Consider the following 22,194-nt stretch of genomic DNA (forward strand, 5'->3'; position numbering starts at 1 on the left):
CACAAGGGTGGAATGGGATGCCCTTGGCTGACTAATTAGGAAACCTAGTGGAGGACAACCTTACCTGAAAGGGGCAAGGGCGATAAAGGAGTTGCCGGTGTAGGGAGGTTCTCGAGTTGATCATGTTGCGATGGCTTTTCAGACGAGGGATTCCTATATCGCTCTTCTCACAAAATCGTAGCGTGTTTTCTGAAGCTAGTAGAACTTTGTAAAAACCTCGTAGTGGATACCTAGCCATTCACCTCGAAAGTGTGCAAGGGCCTTGCAAACCCTGGCTAGATGGGATACACGACTTGTGGGTAAAGGGCACAACCTCTGCAGAGTGTAAAGCTAGTATATCAGTCATGCTCACGGTCAAGAGCGACTTAGGACTCTCGCAAGATTAATTTATAGAATTAAATTTAATCTTTCATTTCATTGCATTGTGGGATTATTATTAATTATGGTCTCTTATTTATTGGGATGGTATCTACTTATACTTAGTAACTGCTAATAAAATTTTGACCAACTTATTAAAAACAACGCTCAACCTTAATCATCTCTTTGGTAAGTCTTACACTTCACATGAGCCCCTACCATAAGTGAGCTCATGCACATTATTCCCCACGACTTGTTGAGCGATGAACGTATGTGAGCTCACCCTTGCACTCACATCTCCAGGTCAAGGACAGGTACCACAAGATAAGGAGCATGGAGGATGTCGCGATGAGTTCGTGAGAGGTCTAGGCTGTTGTCTCCTAGTCAACTATGGTTGCGGAGGATCGTTGTCTTCGTATGATGTTATTATTTAGCTATATTGTACAAAACTTCTACTATATAGTAAAGATGTAACATTTGTTTCTGTACCATTAATCATCATATGTGTGAGACTTGACACTAGCACACATTTGATTCACGTCTGGATTTGCCCTTAAATCCGGGTGTGACATTTAGCATAAGTTACGCCCTATTTCAGAACAGACCGGAATTTTCGAACACCATGCCCACGAAACATGTCTGCGAACTTGTGATCCAGTTGTTTTCAAATTGTATAAAACACAAAAAGTCAAAAAAATCATGAAACTTGTCAACGTGTCATGATATCATATGTAGAGGCTATAATAAAAATTTAATACTATTTCATAAAAGTTGTCACGCACTATATATAGAAACCTAGCCGGCCTCTATAGAATAAAAATATGCTTTGCCGAGTGTAAGGGAAGACAGACGGCAAAGATTAGAGCTTTGCCGATAAAGAAGTCTGTTTGTCGAGTGTCAACGCCTAACACTCGGCAAGTTAATGGCCGTTAGCTATAGACGGCTACTGATGACACTTTGTCAAGGGCGTTTTTCGTCGAAAGTTTGATATTCGACAAAGCCCCCCTTTGCCGAGCGTCCGTGTAGGCCAAGGGTTCAGCCCTCGGCAAAGTTGGTCTGCGCCAAGTGGATTTTTCGTCGAGAGTGACACTCGGTAAAGCTTATTTTGCCGACTGCTCAATAAATTGCACTCGGCAAAAATCGCCACACTCGATAAAGTGTCGGATTCCAATAATAACTGTTTTACATTGTAAATTATAATGTTTATAAAGTAGAGTTTGTAACATAGAGTAAGATAAGAAGTGTGATAGAAAGTCTAGATTGTCTATGTACCGACTGTCGCATGCCTACCGATTGCCGCTAGAACCCTCGTAAAAAATCTGACTAGCTAGCTACTTGTGTAGACCGTCCCGATGCATGGGATCCACTTGACGACCTTCGGTTCGGAATTTGAGTATTACTACTATTAATGAGGCGTGATGATTGACTTATCTCACAGACTCACACACAAGTGCACAACTGAAGTATGCCATTGTCGACAAATTCCATGGCTCTAACAAACTTGTGCTCATGCCCAAGCAGCAGAGCTCATCAGCTGCAGCTTCTATGCTTCTGCTTGGCCCTCTCACTGCATGTCCCTTATCATGCCAATTCTCTCTCCTTCAGCTACAGCTTCTTCAACCCTGATGACTTCAGGCCGGAGGACGACGCGCAGGTCGTCGATGGCAGGATCGAGCTGCTCGGCGACGAGTTCAGAGGGCGTGCCAGGGGGCGGGTGTGGCACAAGCAGCCGGTGCAGCTATGGGACGGCACCACCGGCGAGGCTGCCAGCTTCACCGCGAACTTCAGCTTCAGCATCGAGTCAGTGGCTGGCAAGGGCGCGGCAAGCGCTGGGCACGGCATGACGTTCTTCCTCGCGCCGTACACGCCAAACTTGCCGCAGGAGTCCTACGACGGCTGCCTCGGTCTGTTCGATGAGAGCCAGGCGCTTAACTACTCCAAGTTCAACGCGTCCGGCGACTCGAGGTTCGTCGCCGTGGAGTTCGACATCCGCAAGGACATCTGGGACCCGAGCAGCCAGCACATCGGCATCGACATCAACAGCATGGACTCCCGCGGCGACTACACGGTCTTGCCAGACGGCAGCCTCGTCGACGCCGGCGTGATGTCCGCGACAGTCGTCTACGACAACCGCACGCGCAGTCTTCGCGTCACCCTGATGGTCGGAAGCGTCACTTACACGTCCGTAGCCACCGTGGACTTGAGAAGCTTGCTGCCGGAGAAAGTCGCAGTTGGTTTCTCGGCGGCGACAGGCGACGAGTACAACGCAAACCACACGGTGCTTTCGTTCTCTTTCGCCTCGACGTTGGCAACCAAGAACAGCACCTCCATGCCTGTGACTGTGACCTCGTCCACCAAGAAGGCCACCCTGCAACTCGGCGCTGGAGCGGCCGCCGCAGCGTTGCTGGTTTTCCTGCTCGTCGCCACCGTGGCGCTGCTACTAGTTCGGCGGTCAAGCAGAAGGGGCAAGAAACCATACGATGACGAGCAGCTAACCACAGACGGCGACGACTCCCTCGACGCCGTCGATGACAGCCACTTCGAGTCCAGCACGGGGCCAAAACCTATCCCGTACGCCCAACTCGCGGCGGCGACGAAGGACTTCGCGGCGGAGGGAAAACTGGGGCAGGGCGGGTCGGGGTCGGTGTACCGCGGCCACCTGAAAGAGTCCGGCCTCGATGTCGCCATCAAGGTGTTCTCTCGGGGGGCGTCCATGGAGGGACGGAAGGAGTACCGGGCCGAGGTCACCGTCATCAGCCGGCTGCGGCATCGGAACCTGGTGCAGCTCATCGGCTGGTGCCATGGCCGGAGGCGGCTCCAGCTGGTCTACGAATTGGTCAGCAATGGCAGCCTCGATGACCACCTCTACAGCACAGAGGTGACACTGACATGGCCGACGAGGTATGCGCATGTACCTATCTTATGGTCGCATTCTTACCTTGTCCTAGCTGCTCTACTACTTTTCTCGCTCCCGATGGCCGACTAGTAGCTAGCCGACACATGCACATAACTTGACCGATGCACACGTAGCGATCCGCCAGTAGAACGCTTATTTAATTATTTTGTCAGCTAGCACCTATCCTTTTACGCTGATTAGAATCGGCCAACAAAATTGGCAAGCTTCTCGCGGTCCACTACTACAAAGTAGCTCTACAGTGATAGTTGTAAACTTATTTTCGCTAGTGTTTCTTAGAACCGTCGGTGTTAGAGGCCAATAAAAATCATTATTTTTACAGACGGGGTAACTAAGGACCACCAGTGGAAATCGATTTCCACTGGCAGTTGAGTTAAGAAAACCGTCAGTTGGAAATCGATTTCCACTGGCGATCGACGTAACAAATCCGCTAGTAAAAATTATTTTCAGAAACATTAAACGGGTTTTTAAAGAACAAAAAAATTATTTGAGGAGACGACTCAGCCCACTCACCGTCTCTGTCGCATTTTTCGCGCGCTACGCGGTTGTTAAGAATCGAACCGTCGACCTCACCCTCGCACGTACCCTCCACTACCACTCTACCTATAACATATTTTTTTGTCTAGTTTGTAGTTGTTTTGTCCACGTATCACAATCATTTGAGTGTAAATTGTTTGTTTGAGACCGTAAACGAATTCAAATAAAAAAGTTGTCAACTATAAAGTTGAATAACTTTTGAAGTTCTATAACTTTCATTTTGACACTTTTTTATCCGAGTTAGTTTGCAAAATTTGAATTTTAAATTTGACATACTTAGATTCAATTTTTGAGAACCGAAATGAGTTCAAATAAAAAAGTTGTCAACTACAAAGTTTCATAACTTTTAGAGATCTATAACTTTTATTTTGGTGGTTTTAACATACGACGTCGTTTGAAAAACTCGAAAAATTAAGGATAAAAATGATTTCTAGTGGCGGCTCCTTAAGAAAACCGCCACTAGAAATCGATTTCTACATGCGGTTTCTCAAGAAAACCACCACTAGAAATTATGGATTTTTACAGGCGGTTTTATTAAGTAACCGTCTGTAGAAATACGATTTTTAGTAGCGGTTTTCTTAAGAAACCGCCACTAAAAATAGCACAGATGGTTGATAACCGAATTCGTCTGTAAAAATATATCGTCTCGTAGACTTTGGCCCTTTTTCTACTAGTGGTCTTGCCCGAAGAAGCAGAAACATGTGCCCACGTGGAAAAACCAACAATTCATTCGAGTGGAAATGCCAACATACATAGCTATACGTTCGCAGACACGAAAATCAATTTATAGTTTGATACGGTCTCTACATTTATTATTAGTTTGGCACTCAACGGTTTAAATGGTCTATATATTTATGAAACTTAGCTCACACTACTACAGAAATGCGATTTTTAGAGAGAGGCGTTCTTTTCTTTTTATAGAGGCAACTCTATCAAATTCAACCTTTAAAAAAGATTCATGAGTCAGCTCACCTCATAAATCATTTTTGAGAGACGACAATATGGCTTAGGCTCTTGTGTCTCCCCCCTTTGTCGCTCTTCGATTTGTTCTTGGTTGTTGGGTGGTCCTTCACTGCTCTATGTTGGTTGTGGATTGATATTGTTGATCTGGTCCATTTGGTGGTCTCTTGTTGCGGTTTACTTCGGCCCTAAGTCTGTTTTAGGCCTTCTATATATCTTTTGGCTTTCTTTGGGTAACTAGCTTTCTATAATGTAGCTCTTTGGAGCATATTGTCGTGGTTTCGGAAACCATGGGACAATAGATTTGTGTTCGCTAGGGATGCTAACGCGGACTCACTCCGAATGGTGAATCGTTGGGACTCGAATGGCGAACTTGAGACACAGTGTTATACTGGTTCAAGCCGGAGCCCTAGTCCAGTGTAGTGTTGATCGTAGTATTACAATAGGATGTATTACAGCTTGTGTGCCTGTGTGTGAGAGGAAGAGGATCCTTCCCTTTTATATCTCAAGGGATGGGCCTTACATTAATGTCTCTCTTAGAAAGAGAGAGAAAGAGAGAGACAGAGTAGAAGGAGAAAGAGTCTTTCGGTTGTCGTGGTGGGCCCCCTCTCCTGGTCGTGTAAGTAGTGCTTCTAGTATGGCGCCGCCCGTTACTTCCATTTTCCTGTGGTGGGGCTGACGTCCCTGCGATGATGTAGGGTAGGTCCCATGGTTTAGCCCAAGGGCTCGAAGAACACTGTGCGACTTCCTCCCATCATCGTGGACCCTACGTAGTCCTTCCATGCATGTGGATTTGACTATTTCGTATGGTGCCTCATCCTTTTGCTTCCGTCATACTGGCTAGAGGCTCCAGTGCCGAAGTCGCCTTACCGGAGCTGCCTCGTCCCATCAGACAACGCAATATGCTTATTATAAGAAAGGGGTGTATAGTCGAGCCTACGACTATCGCCCGGGCTCCTAGCGACATGTCTAGATGTGGTTGACATATTTGACATATGCTTGTGGCTCCGGCCCAACGCTTGGGCTCACTCGGCGGGGTCCCGGTTGTCCGCTCCGCGTCACAGACTTGCTCGACGGGGACTTGGTCGTCCGCTCCGCTTCACAGACTTACTTGGTGGGGAACTTGGTTGTCCGCTCTGCCTCGCAGACTTGCTCGGTGGGGGACTTGGTCGTCCGCTCCGCTAACTTGCTCGGCAAGGAACTTGGTCGTCCGCTCCGCCTCGCGTACTTGCTCGGTGGGGATTTGGTCATCCTAGCTTGCAGGCCTTGCTTGGCGGGGATTTGGTCGTTCGTTCCGCCTCGCATACTTGCTCGGCGAGAGACTTGTTCGGTGGGCACTTGGTCATCCGTTCCACCTCATAGACTTGCTCCGCAGCGATTTGGTCGTCCGCTCCATTTTGTAGACTTGCTCGGTGGGAACTTGGTCGTCCTGGCTTGTAGGGCCAAAAAAGGGTTTATGCGCTTGTTCCGGGTACCCCGTTCCTGAGAAGCCGACAGCAGCCCCAAGCCTTTGTGCGACCAGTTGTGGTTGCGCATAGGCTTTCTTTTGAGGAGTTGAATTTCTCGGTGCGCGCGAGCGTATCTGTTAGATGTAGCCCTCGAGCCCCCGAGTACTCCATGAGGATTGCTTGAGGGTTTACACAATTTGTGTGCATTTTCAGGGGCTAGTCCTTGATGGTATCCCATGCCAGGCATGAGCCCATTCGTTTTAATACTGAGTCGTTGTCTTCACGTGTGATCCTCCTGGTTGCTACTTCTTTCTCTTTGGTACACACATCTCCCCTTATGTCGGCTTCTCTCCAAAGTCTTCCTCTCAAGGGCAGGCCTTCCTCCTCCGACCTAGTTGGCACGGGGAGGAAGGGCGACGAGCAACAAGCGGGTTATCCAAGTGAGATCCAACCACCCTCCGGGAGGGTTAGATCTCGACGAGCGATCCCACTGTGAGCATCTCATTAAGTCCTTCCTTATTCGATCTCGTTCCGGCCTCTGGTTGGCATGATCAACTAGAGAGTGCCTTGTGGCTACCCCATCAGCCGGGTTTCCGCAAGAGAGTTTGAGGTAAGACCTTGGATGTGGTGCCTAGCAAATGATCTATGAGCTAGTCACCTAGCTTGTGACTCGCTGAGAGTTCTCTCGATCCACCCGTCACTCTGCGTGCTAAGTTGGAGTGTGTTCAGTTTTTACCTGGTTGGTGCGGTGTAACTGTCATGGCAGCACGGTAAAATATGGGGTCATCATTACAAAGCTTGTCGTGGGCGGCTCGATGTGACGCGAATTGGCCCATTTGCTGTATTACACGCAGGTGGCATGATTGGGTGGCTAACCTCCTGCATGTTACCAGTGCCCTTCCAGTCATGTGCTCTCTTGGCGGTTCGTCCGATGCGGTTGTTTTCCTGCAAAACACAGTCTTCCACCCTATTTCCGAGGCATCGTTCCCCCGAAGGGACGGATCTTTTTTGAGCGGTTTGTGTGGGCACACCTTCCAAGCGCCGCTTGGGCTTCCTTCTCTTGAGCATAAAATAGAGGGGAGGGTGCATGTGTCCAGTTTCGCTTACCACAACCTCGTGTTCGGGCATCTTCTTCTCCCTCTCCCTTGAAGCTTCCCTGCGCACTTCCGTGTTCTTCTTCCTTCATCGTTCATGCTGGCACTGGTCCTATGGATTCCTTTCCTACCCGCTCCTTGATCCACAGTCAACTCGAAGATCTAGAGAGGAAAGGATTTTTGCCCCCTAGGTGGTCTCTGGGTGGCGTCTTGAGGAAGGAGGCGGCGCCCCAACATCGTGGGACGGTGAGGTGGTGGTTCTCGCCTCCTTCTATGAGTGCGGCTTCGGATTTCCCTAGCATCTGTTCGTTCACGGGATCCTATTTTACTACGGGCTGGAACTGCAAAATCTCCACCCCGAATACCATCCTCCACATAGCGTGCTTCATCACACTTGGCGAGGCCTACCTCGGCATGGCCCCCACTGGAAGCTTTGGAAGCACCTCTTCAGCGCGCGGGTGAGCCCAAGCTGGGGTGGCCAGTCATTCGTCATCTCCTTCAACGTCTAGTTCTGTAAACCACGAATGGCGTCGTACCTGCCTATTCCCCTTCCTTCCTCGCTGTGCGGCTACGAGGGCAAGTGGTTCTATGTCCGGAATCTGGAGGGGAGTGCGCTTGTGTTCACCAGTTGCATCCCGGTAGCCCAACCACACTGGACTTACAGCGTGGAGAAGAGGTTTAGGCCAATGATTTACTACATGTTGGCCGCCATTGCCAAGTAGCATGGGCGAGGCCTCTCTGGCGAGAGGTTAATCCAGACCTTCATGCAGTGTTGCCTTCAGCCACTTGTGGCTCCCTAGAGGATGATGTCACAGTTCACCGGCGTGGGCGACTCCGATCGCCATTCCGCTGCGATCTTGACGAAGGAGGAGGTGGTGGCCCTCATCCTCGACGTCACACCGAATGTGACGTTGGAATTCATGGACGAGAGTGGTCCCCTACTTTCAACCAGGCAAGGTTGAGTGACCTAGTGAGTCTTCGATTCTTCTTTCTCTCTTCTGTCTTTGTTCAGTGTTTCATTATCATGCGCCTCCGCATGGGCTTGGGAATGTCATGGTTTCTCTGCCCCATCTTCATGAACACGTCGGTATCAAGCTAGAGAGGAAGTGGAAGCGGGAGGCAGAGGAAGCGGTGGCGGCATGCTTTAAGCGTCGTCATTAGTGAAAGAAAGAGAAAAAGCAGGTTCGTCTTGCTCGTGTCAGGCCTGGGGAGAGCATCACCCTGTCCACAGATACGGAGGACATGACCTCTACGACCTCCGGTGGAGCAGGGAACCCTTCATCCGTGGGCGTCCCCTCCTGCCCCAATGATGCAGAGGCGAGCTCCAGCGCCCTCCCTAGAGGGAGGGCACCGCCATGGCACCCATTGCCCTCCCAACCATGCCAATGGTGCCTCACGAAGGGATGTCGAGGACGGCCGGACCGTCTTCCACTCCCACCGCGCTAGCAGGGCGCGACATCGCGTTGCCTCCTCCGGTGCCAACTGATCTAGCGATGTGCCACGAGGAGGTCTTGCCTCCAATTGCACCCCCATCTCCTCCTATGCAGGCTGTTGGAGTCTCCTGATCGTGGAGGAGTTTGGTCACTAGGGCATGCTCTTCCCGGTATGCTGTCATTCACTTATTTCCTTCTTCCTCTCCCCTATTCGATGCTTGTAATTGTGTTGATTTTGTTAGCGTGTCCGTTTCGGGAAAGACGGTGAAGATCGTGGCCCTCGCGGCGAAGGGGGCGCATCGGCCTCTCAAGTCCTCATCCATGTGGCATCTGCTAGGGTGATTCCTCCAGTCGTCCCAGTCGGCTCACCCACGGTTGCGGCGTCCGCTACTCTTGACACAGGCACATCATTGACGCCCGCCACCCAGGAGGCGCCAAGGGCGCTTGTTGCTGATGTCCTTGTCCTAGAGGTGCACGCGTCCTTGCTCGACCTCGAGGTGGTCCCTGTGGCCATAGTTTCCGCTACCGGTGCCCCTCCCATGGTGGATACGGCGGTTGCCTCCATGCTGCCCCCACTGCCACTGCCATTGCTGCCGGCCTTGCTGCCTCCGGGTGCTGCAGTGGCGGCCGATGCAGCTGGGGTGATGGCAACTGCAGCGAGCGCCGAGCATCGGGATCTATTATCGCTGCCACTTGTTGTCTCCTCCTCTCATGTGCCTTTGACGCCTCTCCTTCCCGATTCTGAAGGGGGGCTTCAGGACCTTCCCCCATTCATCCTTGAAGGCTCAAAGGGGGAGGAAATGGAGGCGGAGGAGTCACACTTGATCGAGGCAGCTTCTAACCGGGCTGACAGGAGCCTAGAGGCGGTGGAGCGTTTCCTCCTCAATTTTGGAGAGACGATTTTGATCACCTGTTCGTCGATGACACGAGACATCATCCCGTGAGGCCAGGTAGGTGCCTCTCCCTGTCCATTCTTCTTTGTTCGGGTTCTTCTTGCCATGGTTAAGTTTGATCGTTGGATATTCTTTTCAGCGTCTCTAGTCTCGGTCGTTGGCTCGAAGGGAGGCGCTGCAGGCCACACAACGAGAGGTGGAAATGTTGCGGGTGGAAGTGGCCTGCATAGAGGAGAAGGATCACGAGCTCTCCAACCTTCGAGCTAAGGCCGAGAGTTTCGAGAGCGAGGCTACGCGCCTCCGGTCAGGGCATGATGAGGCATGCGGCAACACTAAATGCCTCCATGGGGAGAGGACCCAGCTCCAGCAAGACCTGAGCGAAGCGACTTCGCGGGCCGAAGAAGTCGAGTCGACCTTGCGAGTGGTGAACGCTCGTCTAGAGGAGGCGAACTCGGAACTTCGACGTGAGCTGGAGGTTGTTGGAGGTAGGCTTCCTTTGTTTTGAGCACACTTTTGTCAGCTGTCAATACACATGATCGTGATTCGTAGATCTTCAGAATAAGTTCTCTAAGGCCAGGATGCTATGAAGGCGGTTGAATAGGCGAAGAAGGCAGTGGAGGATGAAGAGCACAAGCTCTCGATCACTTGCGACGAAGTCATTATTGTGTAGGTTCAAGTGCAAACTTCGCTGAAGGAGTACAACATCGAACTGCAAGAGCCTCACCAAGTCGTGAGTGAGGTGTGCGACCACCTTGCTCCTCCACCACCGACCCAGGTGCCTCTGCGTGCTAGCTGCGGTGCTACCCGGTCATGTGGAGCATGGGGTCTTTGAAGGGGTGTTCCACATAGGTAGCCTAGCCTTGGGTCAGATGATATTCCACTTCGACGAGATAGACACAGGCGTGATCGTGGAGGGGTTTGCCGCCGACCTGAGTGATGAATATTTGGACACTATTGAAGAGCAAGTATGTCCTCACGCTCAATTGCTCGCCAGCCAGGTTGACGTCAAGATGCTTCTAAGGGGACCCTCGAGCTCAGAGATGCCTCCAAGCGCCTAGGAGTTATGTTTTTTATCATCTTGATGTTTTGTACTAAACCTATTAACTAGATGGGTGAACACTTAGCCATGGAGATTGCTTTTGTGGAATGACTTCTTTTTGTGAAGGCTTAGTTTGTCGTGGTCGATCCTTCGATTCCCGGCAATGCATCTTGAGGTACCTCTCTCCTAGCCCCCGAGCGGGACATGGCAGTTTGGTCAGCATGTTCCGCTTTCTTGAGCGTGAAAACGAGGGTATTGAGTTCGCTTACTCATGGGTAAAATCTTCTTAGGTTCTCGATGTTCCACTCGTTAGTCAATAGGTTGTCATTGCTATCCTTGAGTCGATAGGCTCCCGGGTGCATGATCTGGGCGATGATATAGGGTCCCTCCCAAGGCGGCGAGAGTTTATGTTTGTCCTTGGTGGTCATTACCCTTTTGTAGCACCAGGTCTGATGTTAAACGACCTTCCACGTACCTAACAGTTATGGTAGCATCACAAGTCTTGTTGTTACTTGGCAAAGCGAACCACGGTCATGTCATGTGCTTCGTTGAGTAGGTCAACGGCAAGCTATGTGTCATAGTTGCTCATACATCTTCATAGGCCTTAGTCCTTGGGGAGCTATATTCTAGTTCCGAGGGCAATATAGCATCCGCACCAACCGCCAAGAAGAAATGTGTGCAACCTTCCTGTCGCCCTGGACGGCGTGGTCCGTAGGCTCCAGAGTATCGCGGGTACCTCAATTGCCCAATGTCAGGCGGAATTTTTTAGCTTGTCAAAAATTTGTGATTTGAGGTCTTGCAGGAGTAGGCCATTTGCACGCTCAACCTGCCCATTGAATTTTGGGTGCACCACCACTGCCTAGTTAACGCTGATGTTGAAGTCATCGCAGAATTGCAGGAACGATTTCCCTGTAAATTGGGTTCCATCGTCGGTGATGATGGAGTTGGCCACCCCAAAATGGTAGACGATGCCGCAGAAGAAAGTGGCGGCCTCCGATGATGTGAGCTTGGCAATTGGTCTGGCCTTGATCCATTTGGTGAACTTATCCTCCGCCACAAGCAGGTGGGTGCAGCCCCCAGGTGCTTTCTTGATGGGCCCGACCAAGTCTAGCCCCCAAACCATGAATGGCTAGGTAATGAGGATGGTCTGAAGAGCTTGAGCCAGCATATGCGTTTGTCGTGCAGAGTTCTAGTAGCCCTCACATGTGCGAACAACCTGCTCAGCATTGGCCATGGCGATTGGCCAATAGAATCCTTGCCAGAACGCCTTGCCGACGAGCGCACATGGGGCTACATGGAGCCCACATGTTCCTCATGTACTTCGGCGAGCAACTGTCATCCTTCTTTGTATGTGATGCACTTTTGCTTGATGCCTGAGGCGTTTATCTTGTAGAACATTCCATCAATGATTTTGAAGGATTTTTCTTTTTCGAGACAAACACCTGGCCTCGATCATGTTTTTGGGTAGTGCTCCGTCTAATAACTGGTTGATGTGGGGCTTACTCCAGTTGTGTTGGTCAGCAGTCGTGACCAACTTGCTAGGATGGCCTAGCGAGGCATCAGGGCCGTTTGACCCCTTGACACTCCCCTCCTCCACCTGCTTGATTTTTACTGAGGGTTCATAGAGGTCGGAGGCGAAGACCCATCTAGGACTGGTATTTGCCCTCACGCTATGGTCGATAGCTCGTCGGCCTCGACATTGAAACATCTCTAGTTGTGGTGTGGCTCGAAGCCTTTGAACTTCACCTCAAGCTTTCATACCTCATCAAAGTATACACTCATCTTGGGATCGCGTGGCTCCATCGCCTTCATGACTTGGTCGACAACTAATTTGGAGCCACCCCTGACCAGGAGCCGCCACGCTCTTACCTCGGTAGCGATTCAGAGCCCGTTGATGAGGGCCTCATATTCGGTGATGTTATTAGTGGCCTCGAAGTGGAGGAAAATGGCGTAGCAGAGATTGTGTCCTTGAGGTTACATGAGGAAGACACCTGTGTCGCTTTCGGTCTTCAAGTAGGAGTCATCAAAATACAATATTCAGTACTCCAGGTCCTCCATCGACGGTGACTCATGCGTATCCATCCATTCCGCAACTGAGTCGGTGAGGGCCTAGGACTGGATCGTGGTTTTGGTGACGTAGTTGATATCGAGTCCGTTGAGCTCGAGGCACCACTTTGAGATGCGCCCGAACACGTCCCGATTCTGGACAATATCATCAAGGGGTGCCGTAGACACCACCGATAAGGGGTGTTGGTCAAAGTAGTGGATCCACTTCCGCTTGGAGATGTGGAACGCATAGAGAAGTTTTTGTATCAGAGGGTATCGTGCCTTGCACTCCATCAACACCTCACTGACGAAGTACACATGCTTTTGTACCTTGAGTACATGTCCCTCACTTTCTCTTTCCACCACTAGTGCAGCGCTAACCACCTAGGTGGTGGCTGCAATGTAAAGGAGAAGGTTTCGCCTAGTTCGGGCGCAACTAAAACCAGCGGTGAGGTGAGGAATACTTTGTTCGACCGAGGGCCTCCTAGGCTTCGGTCTTCCAAGAGAATTGGTCACTTTTCCTCAAGAGCTTGTAGAGGGGCATTCCTTTTTCCCTGAGTCTGGACAAAAACCGATTGAGCACGGTGACGCACCCAACCAGTTGTTGTACCCCCATGAGGTTCTAGATGGGGCCCATGTGTCAGATGACCTCTATTTTTTCTTGGTTTGCTTCGATCCCTCGATCCGACACCATGAAGCCTAGAAGTTTTCCCTTGGGGACCCCAAAAACACATTTCTTGGGGTTCAGTTTGATTTGGAACCTTAGGAGGTTGGCAAACGTCTCTTCTAAATCCACATAGACATCTAGGTTACACCCGACTTGGTCGGTGAACCAGTGGAGCATGCACCTCTAGTATGTAGCTCTAGCGTTCTGCAGACCAAACAGCGTCATGACCTAGCAGAATGTGCTGAAGGGGGTAATGAAGGTGGTGGCGTATTGGTTAGACTCCTTCATGATGATTTGGTGATAGCCCGAGTATGCATCTAGTAAGGAAAGGAACTCACACCCATCGGTCGAATCTACGACTTGATCAATACGTTGTACAGAAAAAGGGTCCTTGGGGCACCGCTTATTGAGCCATGTGTAGTCGACACACATCCTCCAACTCCCATTCTTCTTCTTGACAAGCACGGGATTTGCGATCCACACTGGTTGGTGTACTTCCCTTACAAATCCCATCGCTAGGAGTCTTGCCACCTCTTCACCTATGGCCTTGCTCTTTTCTTCATCAAAACGGCGAAGCCGCTGGGTCACCGGCCTAGCTGTAGCCTTGATTTTCAGCGAGTGTTCAGCATCCTCCCTCGAGATTCCTAGCATATCCACGGGCTTTTAAGCAAAGACATCATGATTGGCCCATAGGAAGTCGATAAGGGCGCCTTCTTGCTTGTCGGAGAGTGCTGCACCGATTCGGACAAGCTTGGAAGGGTCGGCATCGTCAATCTAGACATCCTTAGTTTCTTCAGTGGATTTGAATGTGCTGGAATCGGCCTTGGGAGCATATGGTTCGGCCTTGGAGTTAGCACCCCTTCGTAGCTCTGCTAATTCTCTCACGGTGGCTTGTGCTGAGGCGAGCTCGCAGCTAGCTTGCTCACATGCGTAGGCCGCTTGGAAGGAAGCGAACACCGTAATGACCCCATGGGGACCGGGCATCTTCACCTTAAGGTATGTGTAGTTGGGAATGGACATGAACTTGACGTAGCCCGACGTCCCTAATATGGCATTGTAGGTCCCTAGGAAGTCCATTGCCTCGAACTGTAGCTGCTCAATGCAAAAATTATAGGGGTCTCTAAACATAACTGGCAGAACAATCTGCCCGAGTGGGTGGGCGCCGTGGCCAGGCGTGATGCCGTGAATCGGCAAGGTTCTAGGGCGCAACACGGAGCGTGCGATCCCCAAGGCATAAAAAGTCTCAACATACATGATGTTCACACCGCTCCCTTGTCCATGAGGACTATGGAGAGACACTTCAGGCCGACGATTGTCTCAATGACAAGGGGTAGGTTCCGGTATGCGGGACCCTGCTCGGGTGATCGCATCGGTCAAACACGATTGGTACTTCTAGCCTCGAGGGGCACGGCGAGCCGGAGGAATCCACCACGTACACCTCCTGGTTGCTAGACTCGTGGGGGCGCTTGTTGCTGCTCTTCCGCTGATGGTTGGCCGCGGCCTCGGATGTCAGTGATGGTGCCTGCCCCACTCGCCACCTAAAGGAGGCAACTAGTTGGCTAGGGCATCCCTCAAGAGCAGCGACACACTTCTCGTGGTGTCGCTTCTACGACCTGCTCCTGGTGGAGCACTCGGGCGCCTTACTCGCGACGACTTGTGCATCTAGTTGGTGAGATGGAGCCCTACAGCAGAGTTGGCGAGGAAGTCGAGGCAGTCGAACTTGATGCTGCTCCCAGGGGTGAAAATCCCATCTCTATCAGATGCTGATGAACTGGCCATCAGAGCAGGTAATGTCACTTGGCACGCTAATGTTCCCCTACCTGGTGCGCCAACTATCTTGGTTTTAGAAACTAGGGGGCAAATAGTGAATCACTAGAACTTGAATGGTAAACATGGGACACGGGGTTATACTGGTTCAGGCAGGAGCCCTAGTACGGTGTAGTGCAGATCATAGTATTGCAATGAAATGTGTTACAACTTGTGTGCCTGTGTGCGAGAGGAAGAGGGGCCTTCCCTTTTATATCTCAAGGGACAAACCTTATATTGTTCTCTCTTAGAAAGAGAGAGAAAGAGAGGGAGAGAGTAGAGGGAGAAAGAGTCCTTTGGTTTTTGTGGCAGGCCCTCCTCTCCTGGTCGTGCAACGTAGTGCTTCCAATATGGCGCCACCCGTTACTCCTGTTCCTGTGGCAGGTTCATGGATGACCTCCCTATGATGATGCGTGACGGGTACCATGGTTCAGCCCTAGGGCTTGATGAACATGGCACGACTTTCTCCCGTCATCATGGGCCCTATGTTGTCCTTCCGTGCGTATGGATTTGCCTATTTGGTATGGCGTCTCATCCTATTGCTTCCGTCACATCGGCTACTATGGAGGCTCTGGTACTGAGGTTGCCTCTTACCAGAGCTGCCTCGTCCCATTAGACAACACAATATGCTTATTATAAGAAAGGGGCATACAGTCGTGCCTACGACTATCGCCTGGGCTCCTAGCGACATGTCCTGCTGTGGTTGATGTATGCTTGCGGCTCCGACCTGACGCTTGGGCTCACTCGGCGGGGTCCCAATTGTTTGCTCCGCTTCGCATACTTGCTTGGCAGGGACCTGGTCGTCTTCTCCGCTTTGTACACTTGCTCGGCGAGGAACTTGGTCGTCCGCTCTACTTCTTAGGCTTGCTCAGTGGGGAACTTGGTCGTCCGCTCTACCTCATGGACTTGCCCAGTGGGGATTTGGTCATCTCAGCTTGCAGGCCTTGCTTGGAGGGGACTTGGTCGTCCATTTCACATTGCAGACTTGCTCGCTGAGGGACTTGGTCATCTGCTCCACTTCGCAGATTGGCTCAGTGGGGGTTTTGTCATCCCAGCTTGTAGGCCTTTCTTGGCGAGGACTTAGTTGTCTATTCCGGCTCGCAGACTTGCTCGGCATGGGACTTGGCATCCACTCCGCTTCGTAGGCTTGCTCGGTGGGGACTTGGCAGTCCTGGCTTGCAGGGCCAAAAAGGGTTTATGGGCTTGTTCCGAGTACCCCGTTCCTGGGTACTCGACACATGTGTTCTTCTCAATTTGTTTATACACAGTTTTTGGAGCGACTAGAGCAGGCCCCTTATGTAGTAACTATATAGATGCCCCGCTCGAAGCCCATTGATGGCATAGTGAATTGCAATGTGATCTTCGACAGTAGGGATCTATGACTTCAGAATTACTGATCTGTTCTAATACTCATGGAGGCCCTCAGTTTTTTATTGCTTGCAAAGTGATAACCATGCAAAGGCGTCACTATCGAGCCTATAGCCTTGGAAGTTGAGCAAGAACCTATCATGAAGGAACCATAGTCACAAAGTTCTTAGATCGATAGGGTCAAGGAACATGGCCAAGGAACGTGGTACGCAACATATGAGATAATTTTACTTGGTGGGAACAAAAATGACCTTACGTACCTGGGTCGGGGACGGCGTTTCTGGGTCAAGGGTTGTTACCATTGTACTTGTTTCTTGTGATTATCCGAAGGGCCCAACATGAGTGAATGGAGAGTGGAGGCAGTATTGTGTACCATGTTAAAGCTTGGCCTTCTAAGATGATGGTACAGGACTTCAACATTGTGTTTTTTACCCATTAGATGAGACCATTGTATTTCACCAATTTTGAGAGCGATAAATCTATGGCCAAGAGGTAACCTATATGGTCTCATAGACAGGGACACCTCTCATCTATGAAATTAATGGGGTGTTTGGTTTGAGGAATGAACTAGTCCATCGTATTCTCACTCCTCATTATTTTTGTTTGGTTTGTGGAATAGAATGAGTTGATCCATCACCATCTCATTCCTCATAATTAGTTAGTTAGTACTAATATGAGAAATGGAGTCATCCCACCAAATCTGAGGAATGGACCCATGATGCACCACCTTAATTTGGATGGTATGATTCCTCAAACCAAACACTCTATAATGTTTTGAAAGGTAGTAGAGTGTTGGGCTGGCCACTCAGTGCCTCCATATGCTTCCTCATGAAGGTCCTTATTTAAGGACTTGGAGAATGACCTGTGTCTGTGGCTACATTGTAAGTCCACTATTTCTTGCTGAAGGAGTTGGGACACAGAATTCTCCATTTTCCTCTTGAATGAGCCATTGCAAGTCTGCTTGAGCTTGTCTATGTTGTTTCTTAGTCGCTAGAGCCTCTGTCTTCCTCTACAAGTTTTTGTTTTGAATGTGAAGGCTCTTCAGCAAAAGTTGCTCTTGGTTGTTTGGTTCAAAATCTCCATTCTCTTAGGAATTTGTGCAGTCCTCCATGGAGTTGGGGTATTGAGTCATCGACCTTTTGGTGGATCCCTGATACTAGACATCAACCACTAGCCATCAAAGTGAAGATGTGTGCTAGGCTTCGCCAAGTTGGGGGGGGTCAATGTTTTACATGCGGGAGACCATGTTAATTCAGACTCTGGCTTCGTAAGGCTAGCTGCAGGTGTTCACTAGTAAGCTGTTTGGTTTGAGGAATGAGCTAGTCCATCATCTTCTCACTCCTCACTTTTTTTGTTTGGTTTGTGGAATGGATTGATTTGATCCATCATCACCTCATTCCTTATAGTTATTTAGTTAGTACTAATATGAGGAATGGGGTCATTCCACCAAATTTGAGGAATGGACCCATGATACACCACCATATTTTGGATGGAGTGATTCCTCAAACCAAACACTCCATAGATGTTGGTGGGGGTTTTCGAACTGTTTGAACAGACGCTACCCACGATGGGTCACTCGTTGGGTCACTAATCGGGGGAGGGGGGACAGACTCGTGATCTCATTGGCGTGGGTGGAAATTGCCTCTGCTCCTGCTGACTTTGACACTAGCTGTGGCATGGTGATTACTCTTCGTGGAGGCATTATGAGTTGGTAGTTTGAGGTCCCATGATGGGCATCAATGTTGGGACTTAATATAGCAAGGGCCCAAACAATGGAGATGACGACAACACAGAACAACAATTTACTAATGTCTTCTCAACTGTTTTGTCACCCTGGCCGAGTAGAGGTATTTATGGGTAAGTAAGGAGTCAGCCCTAAAGTTTGTACTTGGCCTTAGTTACCTAATACATCTCCAAAATATTATGTACAACATTGTATTTGGGGTGTTTAGAATTTTGTGTTATAGATACTCAGTTGTGCACCCGCACCGACACAACTGGTGTGTGCATGTATTGGCCCTATGTAGGACCAGTGAGACGACATAGGAGGGGGGTGAATGGGAGCCACTAAAAATTCTCCAACTTGGGAGAACAACACTTGTGACTTGATTACCTGACCCAATCCAACCTCCAGGGACAACAAAAACACTATGTAAAAGAACAGATCAACCGAGGATCGAATGACTGCTCAAACCAAGTTCCAGAGAAGAGGATAAGTTCAACGAGACAAAAAATATTTGGTTTGAACCCAAACTTTCACAAGAAACTCCAAAGAAGACCCCAAAGGTCTAGTAAAAATTCTGGGTCAAAACCCGAGAAAAACACCGAGCGGCGGTGCTGCGCATACGAGCGACAGTGCCTGACTACAAAATTTTTCCAGAATGCTCCCAAATTTTGCAGGCAGCGAGATATGAGGGAGCAAAGATGAACCGTGAAGTTTGAGCAGAAAAGGATGAAAACTCCTAGTCTGGTAGTGCCGGGCTTGAGAGCGGCAGTGTCACACAGTAAAAACTTCACAGAATTTCCTAAAATTTTGCAGACAGTTTGCGCGGGGTGTAAGAAGTTTTCTGGTGAAATGAAACAAGAAATCAAGTCGTGGATTAGAAATCTCGAGAAGGATGGGGTTTTGATGGGGTTTTCTCAAAACGAACTCAAAGAGAAATCTTCTCGGATCACGACCAAGAACTGAATCGTATGAGCGTACGTAGTGATGCAAAGAGTCTACTCCACAAATCAACCCCAAAAAGAACCCATATCAAAATAACTAGAAGATTCTCCATAAAACCACAAGAGAAGGGAAAGGGAGAAACCAAGAGCACAAGACTTCAGATTTTAGCAAGGATACAAAACTGAGATTGAAGCCAAAGAACGTTGTGGGTCAGACTGGCGACCCTTCCTCTGATTAGACTTGAAGATCAAGAACACATTCGAAGTACAAAATCGTTGCGGATCCCTTGGCTTAACTGGTGTCTACCTAGAGAGAAAACTAGGAGCTCTAGAATGAGTGCTCTAAACAAATGTCAGCCAAGAGATGCTGAACTAACCAACCCTCCTCCTTATTTATAGAGGGTTATTCTTATTTCCTAAACTATCCCTATTTACATAGAGCCTATCCACTCCATCGGAGGCGAAGTGGTCCAACTCCTAGGTTTTCGATGCGATGACCACGTCCTTCACACGGAGTTGCTTCACCTTGATGCACCCTCCGTGATCACGCCACGTGTCGCCATTTGTACCCTCCGGAAGCACCGCCACCGAGTTTTGAGTCCCAAACTCAGCAAAACCTGCCATCCGTAGCGCTGGGTGGTTTTGAGGCCCAAATCACCAAACCTGCCCTGAGTACCGCTTATCGTGTGCGCCCTCCACGACCAGATGCGTGTCCCTCCTGTCCTCGGCCACGCCGACAACATGGTCCACTCCACCACGTTCTCGCGCGAGTGCGTGTCCCAAGTGTCAGCCACCGCAGCTGGTCACCCGACTGCTTCGGTCTGTCAGTTAAGAACCAACACTCGCCCTTCACCGCTCCTAGTCCATCAACACGAGCCTACATGATCTTCACCTCAGCCGTCGACCACCGTCCCTGTGTTCAACATCTGCACACCACAAGCTGGCCGACATGGCTGCACAAACATATTCTCACACTCTGGCCAGTCCACTGAGTATCCAAAAGTGGTACCCATTAACAATCACTCATCATCAACCCGAACATAAGGGACAAGTCAACCTTGTGTCACATTGTAAGACCGTTGCTACCTCAAATGCCCTAGTGTCTCCCTTAACGCAAAACATAGGTCTTCATGGCCTCTCGGCACTTGATGGAGCAGTACATCCTTCTTGGAGCAAAGGGGTCGAAGTACTCGTGGCGTCCCATAGGTCTCGATGCTGCGCTTGGGATAGTGAAGTCCGGGAACCAAACACCCTCTAAGTTTATATAATCTAGCACCTATAAACTAGAGTATATATATATATTAGGGCCTTTACAGACAGGAATAACTAACTCAGGGGGGCTAAAGGGAAAAAGAAGTAGAATATCGATATCGTAGTGGCGGCCTATTCCACACGAACGAACAAGCAGGGCATAAACACTAAATATAAGAGGAATATTTCCATCGTTATCTCTGATTAAACGAGCTTAAAAGGTTTCAATGCGCGGCCGAGCACAGTATATGTATTGCCTCTTACAATATTTTGTAGGAGTAATGTTAACTTTGAATAGAGCATTCGATCACTTGTTAGGTTTTCCACTACTATGCTAATTTTGTGGGTGTTCGTTTGAGCTTTCTGCCACAGCAGCTGCAGTTTTCTAATTTTTACCTCACTCTAATTTTCAAAAAAAAAACTTATTTTCAGATACCAGATAATTCTTGGATTGTCTTCCGCCGTGCTGTACCTTCACCAAGAGTGGGACCAGTGTGTCGTCCATGGCGACATCAAACCGAGCAACATCATGCTGGACGAGTCCTTCAACGCCAAGCTCGGCGACTTCGGGCTGGCACGGCTCATCGACCACGGAATGAGCCTGCAGACCATGACTGCCGTCGCTGGCACGCCAGGGTACCTGGACCCGGAGTGCGTCATCACCGGCAAGGCCTCCCCCGAGTCCGACGTGTACAGCTTCGGCATCGTGCTGCTTGAGGTCGCCTGCGGGCGCCGGCCGATGGCGCCGCCAGCGAGCACGGGCGAGGGCAAGGACGGCCAGGTGTTCCGGTTGGTGGAGTGGGCTTGGGACATGCGCGGCCGGGGCGCCGCTCTAGACGCCGCGGACGAGCGGCTTGGTGGAGCCTTCGACCCGTGGGAGATGGAACGCGTGGTCTCCGTCGGGCTCTGGTGCGCGCACCCGGACCCAAAGATGCGACCGCGGATCCGCCAGGCTGCCGAGGCACTGCGGTCGAGAAGCTTCAGGATGCCGCTCCTGCCGCCCAAGATGCCGGTCGCCGTGTACCTGCAGCCGTTCGGTCCCTCCACCCTGCACTTCAGCGACACCACCACCTCCGTCGGGTCTTCTGTTACCGTGCCGTACACTTCGACCACGAGCCGTGCGACGACGGCGACGGGGACGGGGATGTCTAACTCCAGCTCGCCGCCGGCGGTCACTCAACACTTGAGCCCAAGAGCATAGGTCAAATGTACAACTGTACGGCGTACGTCGGTATGTGTGTAGTGTAATTTTGTTAAAACAAAATACACTTAAAAGCTAGGCAAAATTTCCTAATGTATTTTTGAGAATTATGTGCACTCATCGCATGAGACTTTCAATTGTCCTGCTACACCTAGCTTTTAAAAGAATAAAATATGATTATGGTGTATCTTGGATACAACTTGCTTTTTAGTCCCTTCGGTTCCTTATTGAGTTTCAGTATTTTCAATGAAATTAAGGGGGTGTTTGTTTGAGATTATAATCTATCCAGATTATATAATCTAACAACTTTTGAACTAAGAGTTAGTTCAAAAATTGTTGGATTATATAATCTAGGTGGATTATAATCCCAAACAAACACCCCCTTAGGGCCTGTTTGTTTACCCCCAGATTATATAATCTGGATTAAATAATCCTAAGAGGCAAACAAACAGTTCAGCTTATTTGCCCAGATTATATAATCTAACCCCTTGAATTATGATAATCCATAAGCAA

At 49.8% G+C, this 22,194-nt stretch overlaps 1 protein-coding gene across 1 annotated transcript; it reads left to right on the plus strand.

The window, feature by feature from the left end:
- Positions 1-1,643: 1,643 nt before the first annotated feature.
- Positions 1,644-21,891, plus strand: LOC103646623 (L-type lectin-domain containing receptor kinase IX.1). The gene is made up of 2 exons (XM_008671333.4): positions 1,644-3,258; positions 20,913-21,891. Exons 1-2 carry the CDS (start codon positions 1,823-1,825, stop codon positions 21,679-21,681), a joined length of 2,205 nt encoding a protein of 734 aa, XP_008669555.1. The 5' UTR covers positions 1,644-1,822; the 3' UTR covers positions 21,682-21,891.
- Positions 21,892-22,194: the final 303 nt, after the last annotated feature.

Source organism: Zea mays, chromosome 2 (assembly GCF_902167145.1).
Source record: "Zea mays cultivar B73 chromosome 2, Zm-B73-REFERENCE-NAM-5.0, whole genome shotgun sequence".
NCBI classification, from domain to species: domain Eukaryota; kingdom Viridiplantae; phylum Streptophyta; class Magnoliopsida; order Poales; family Poaceae; genus Zea; species Zea mays.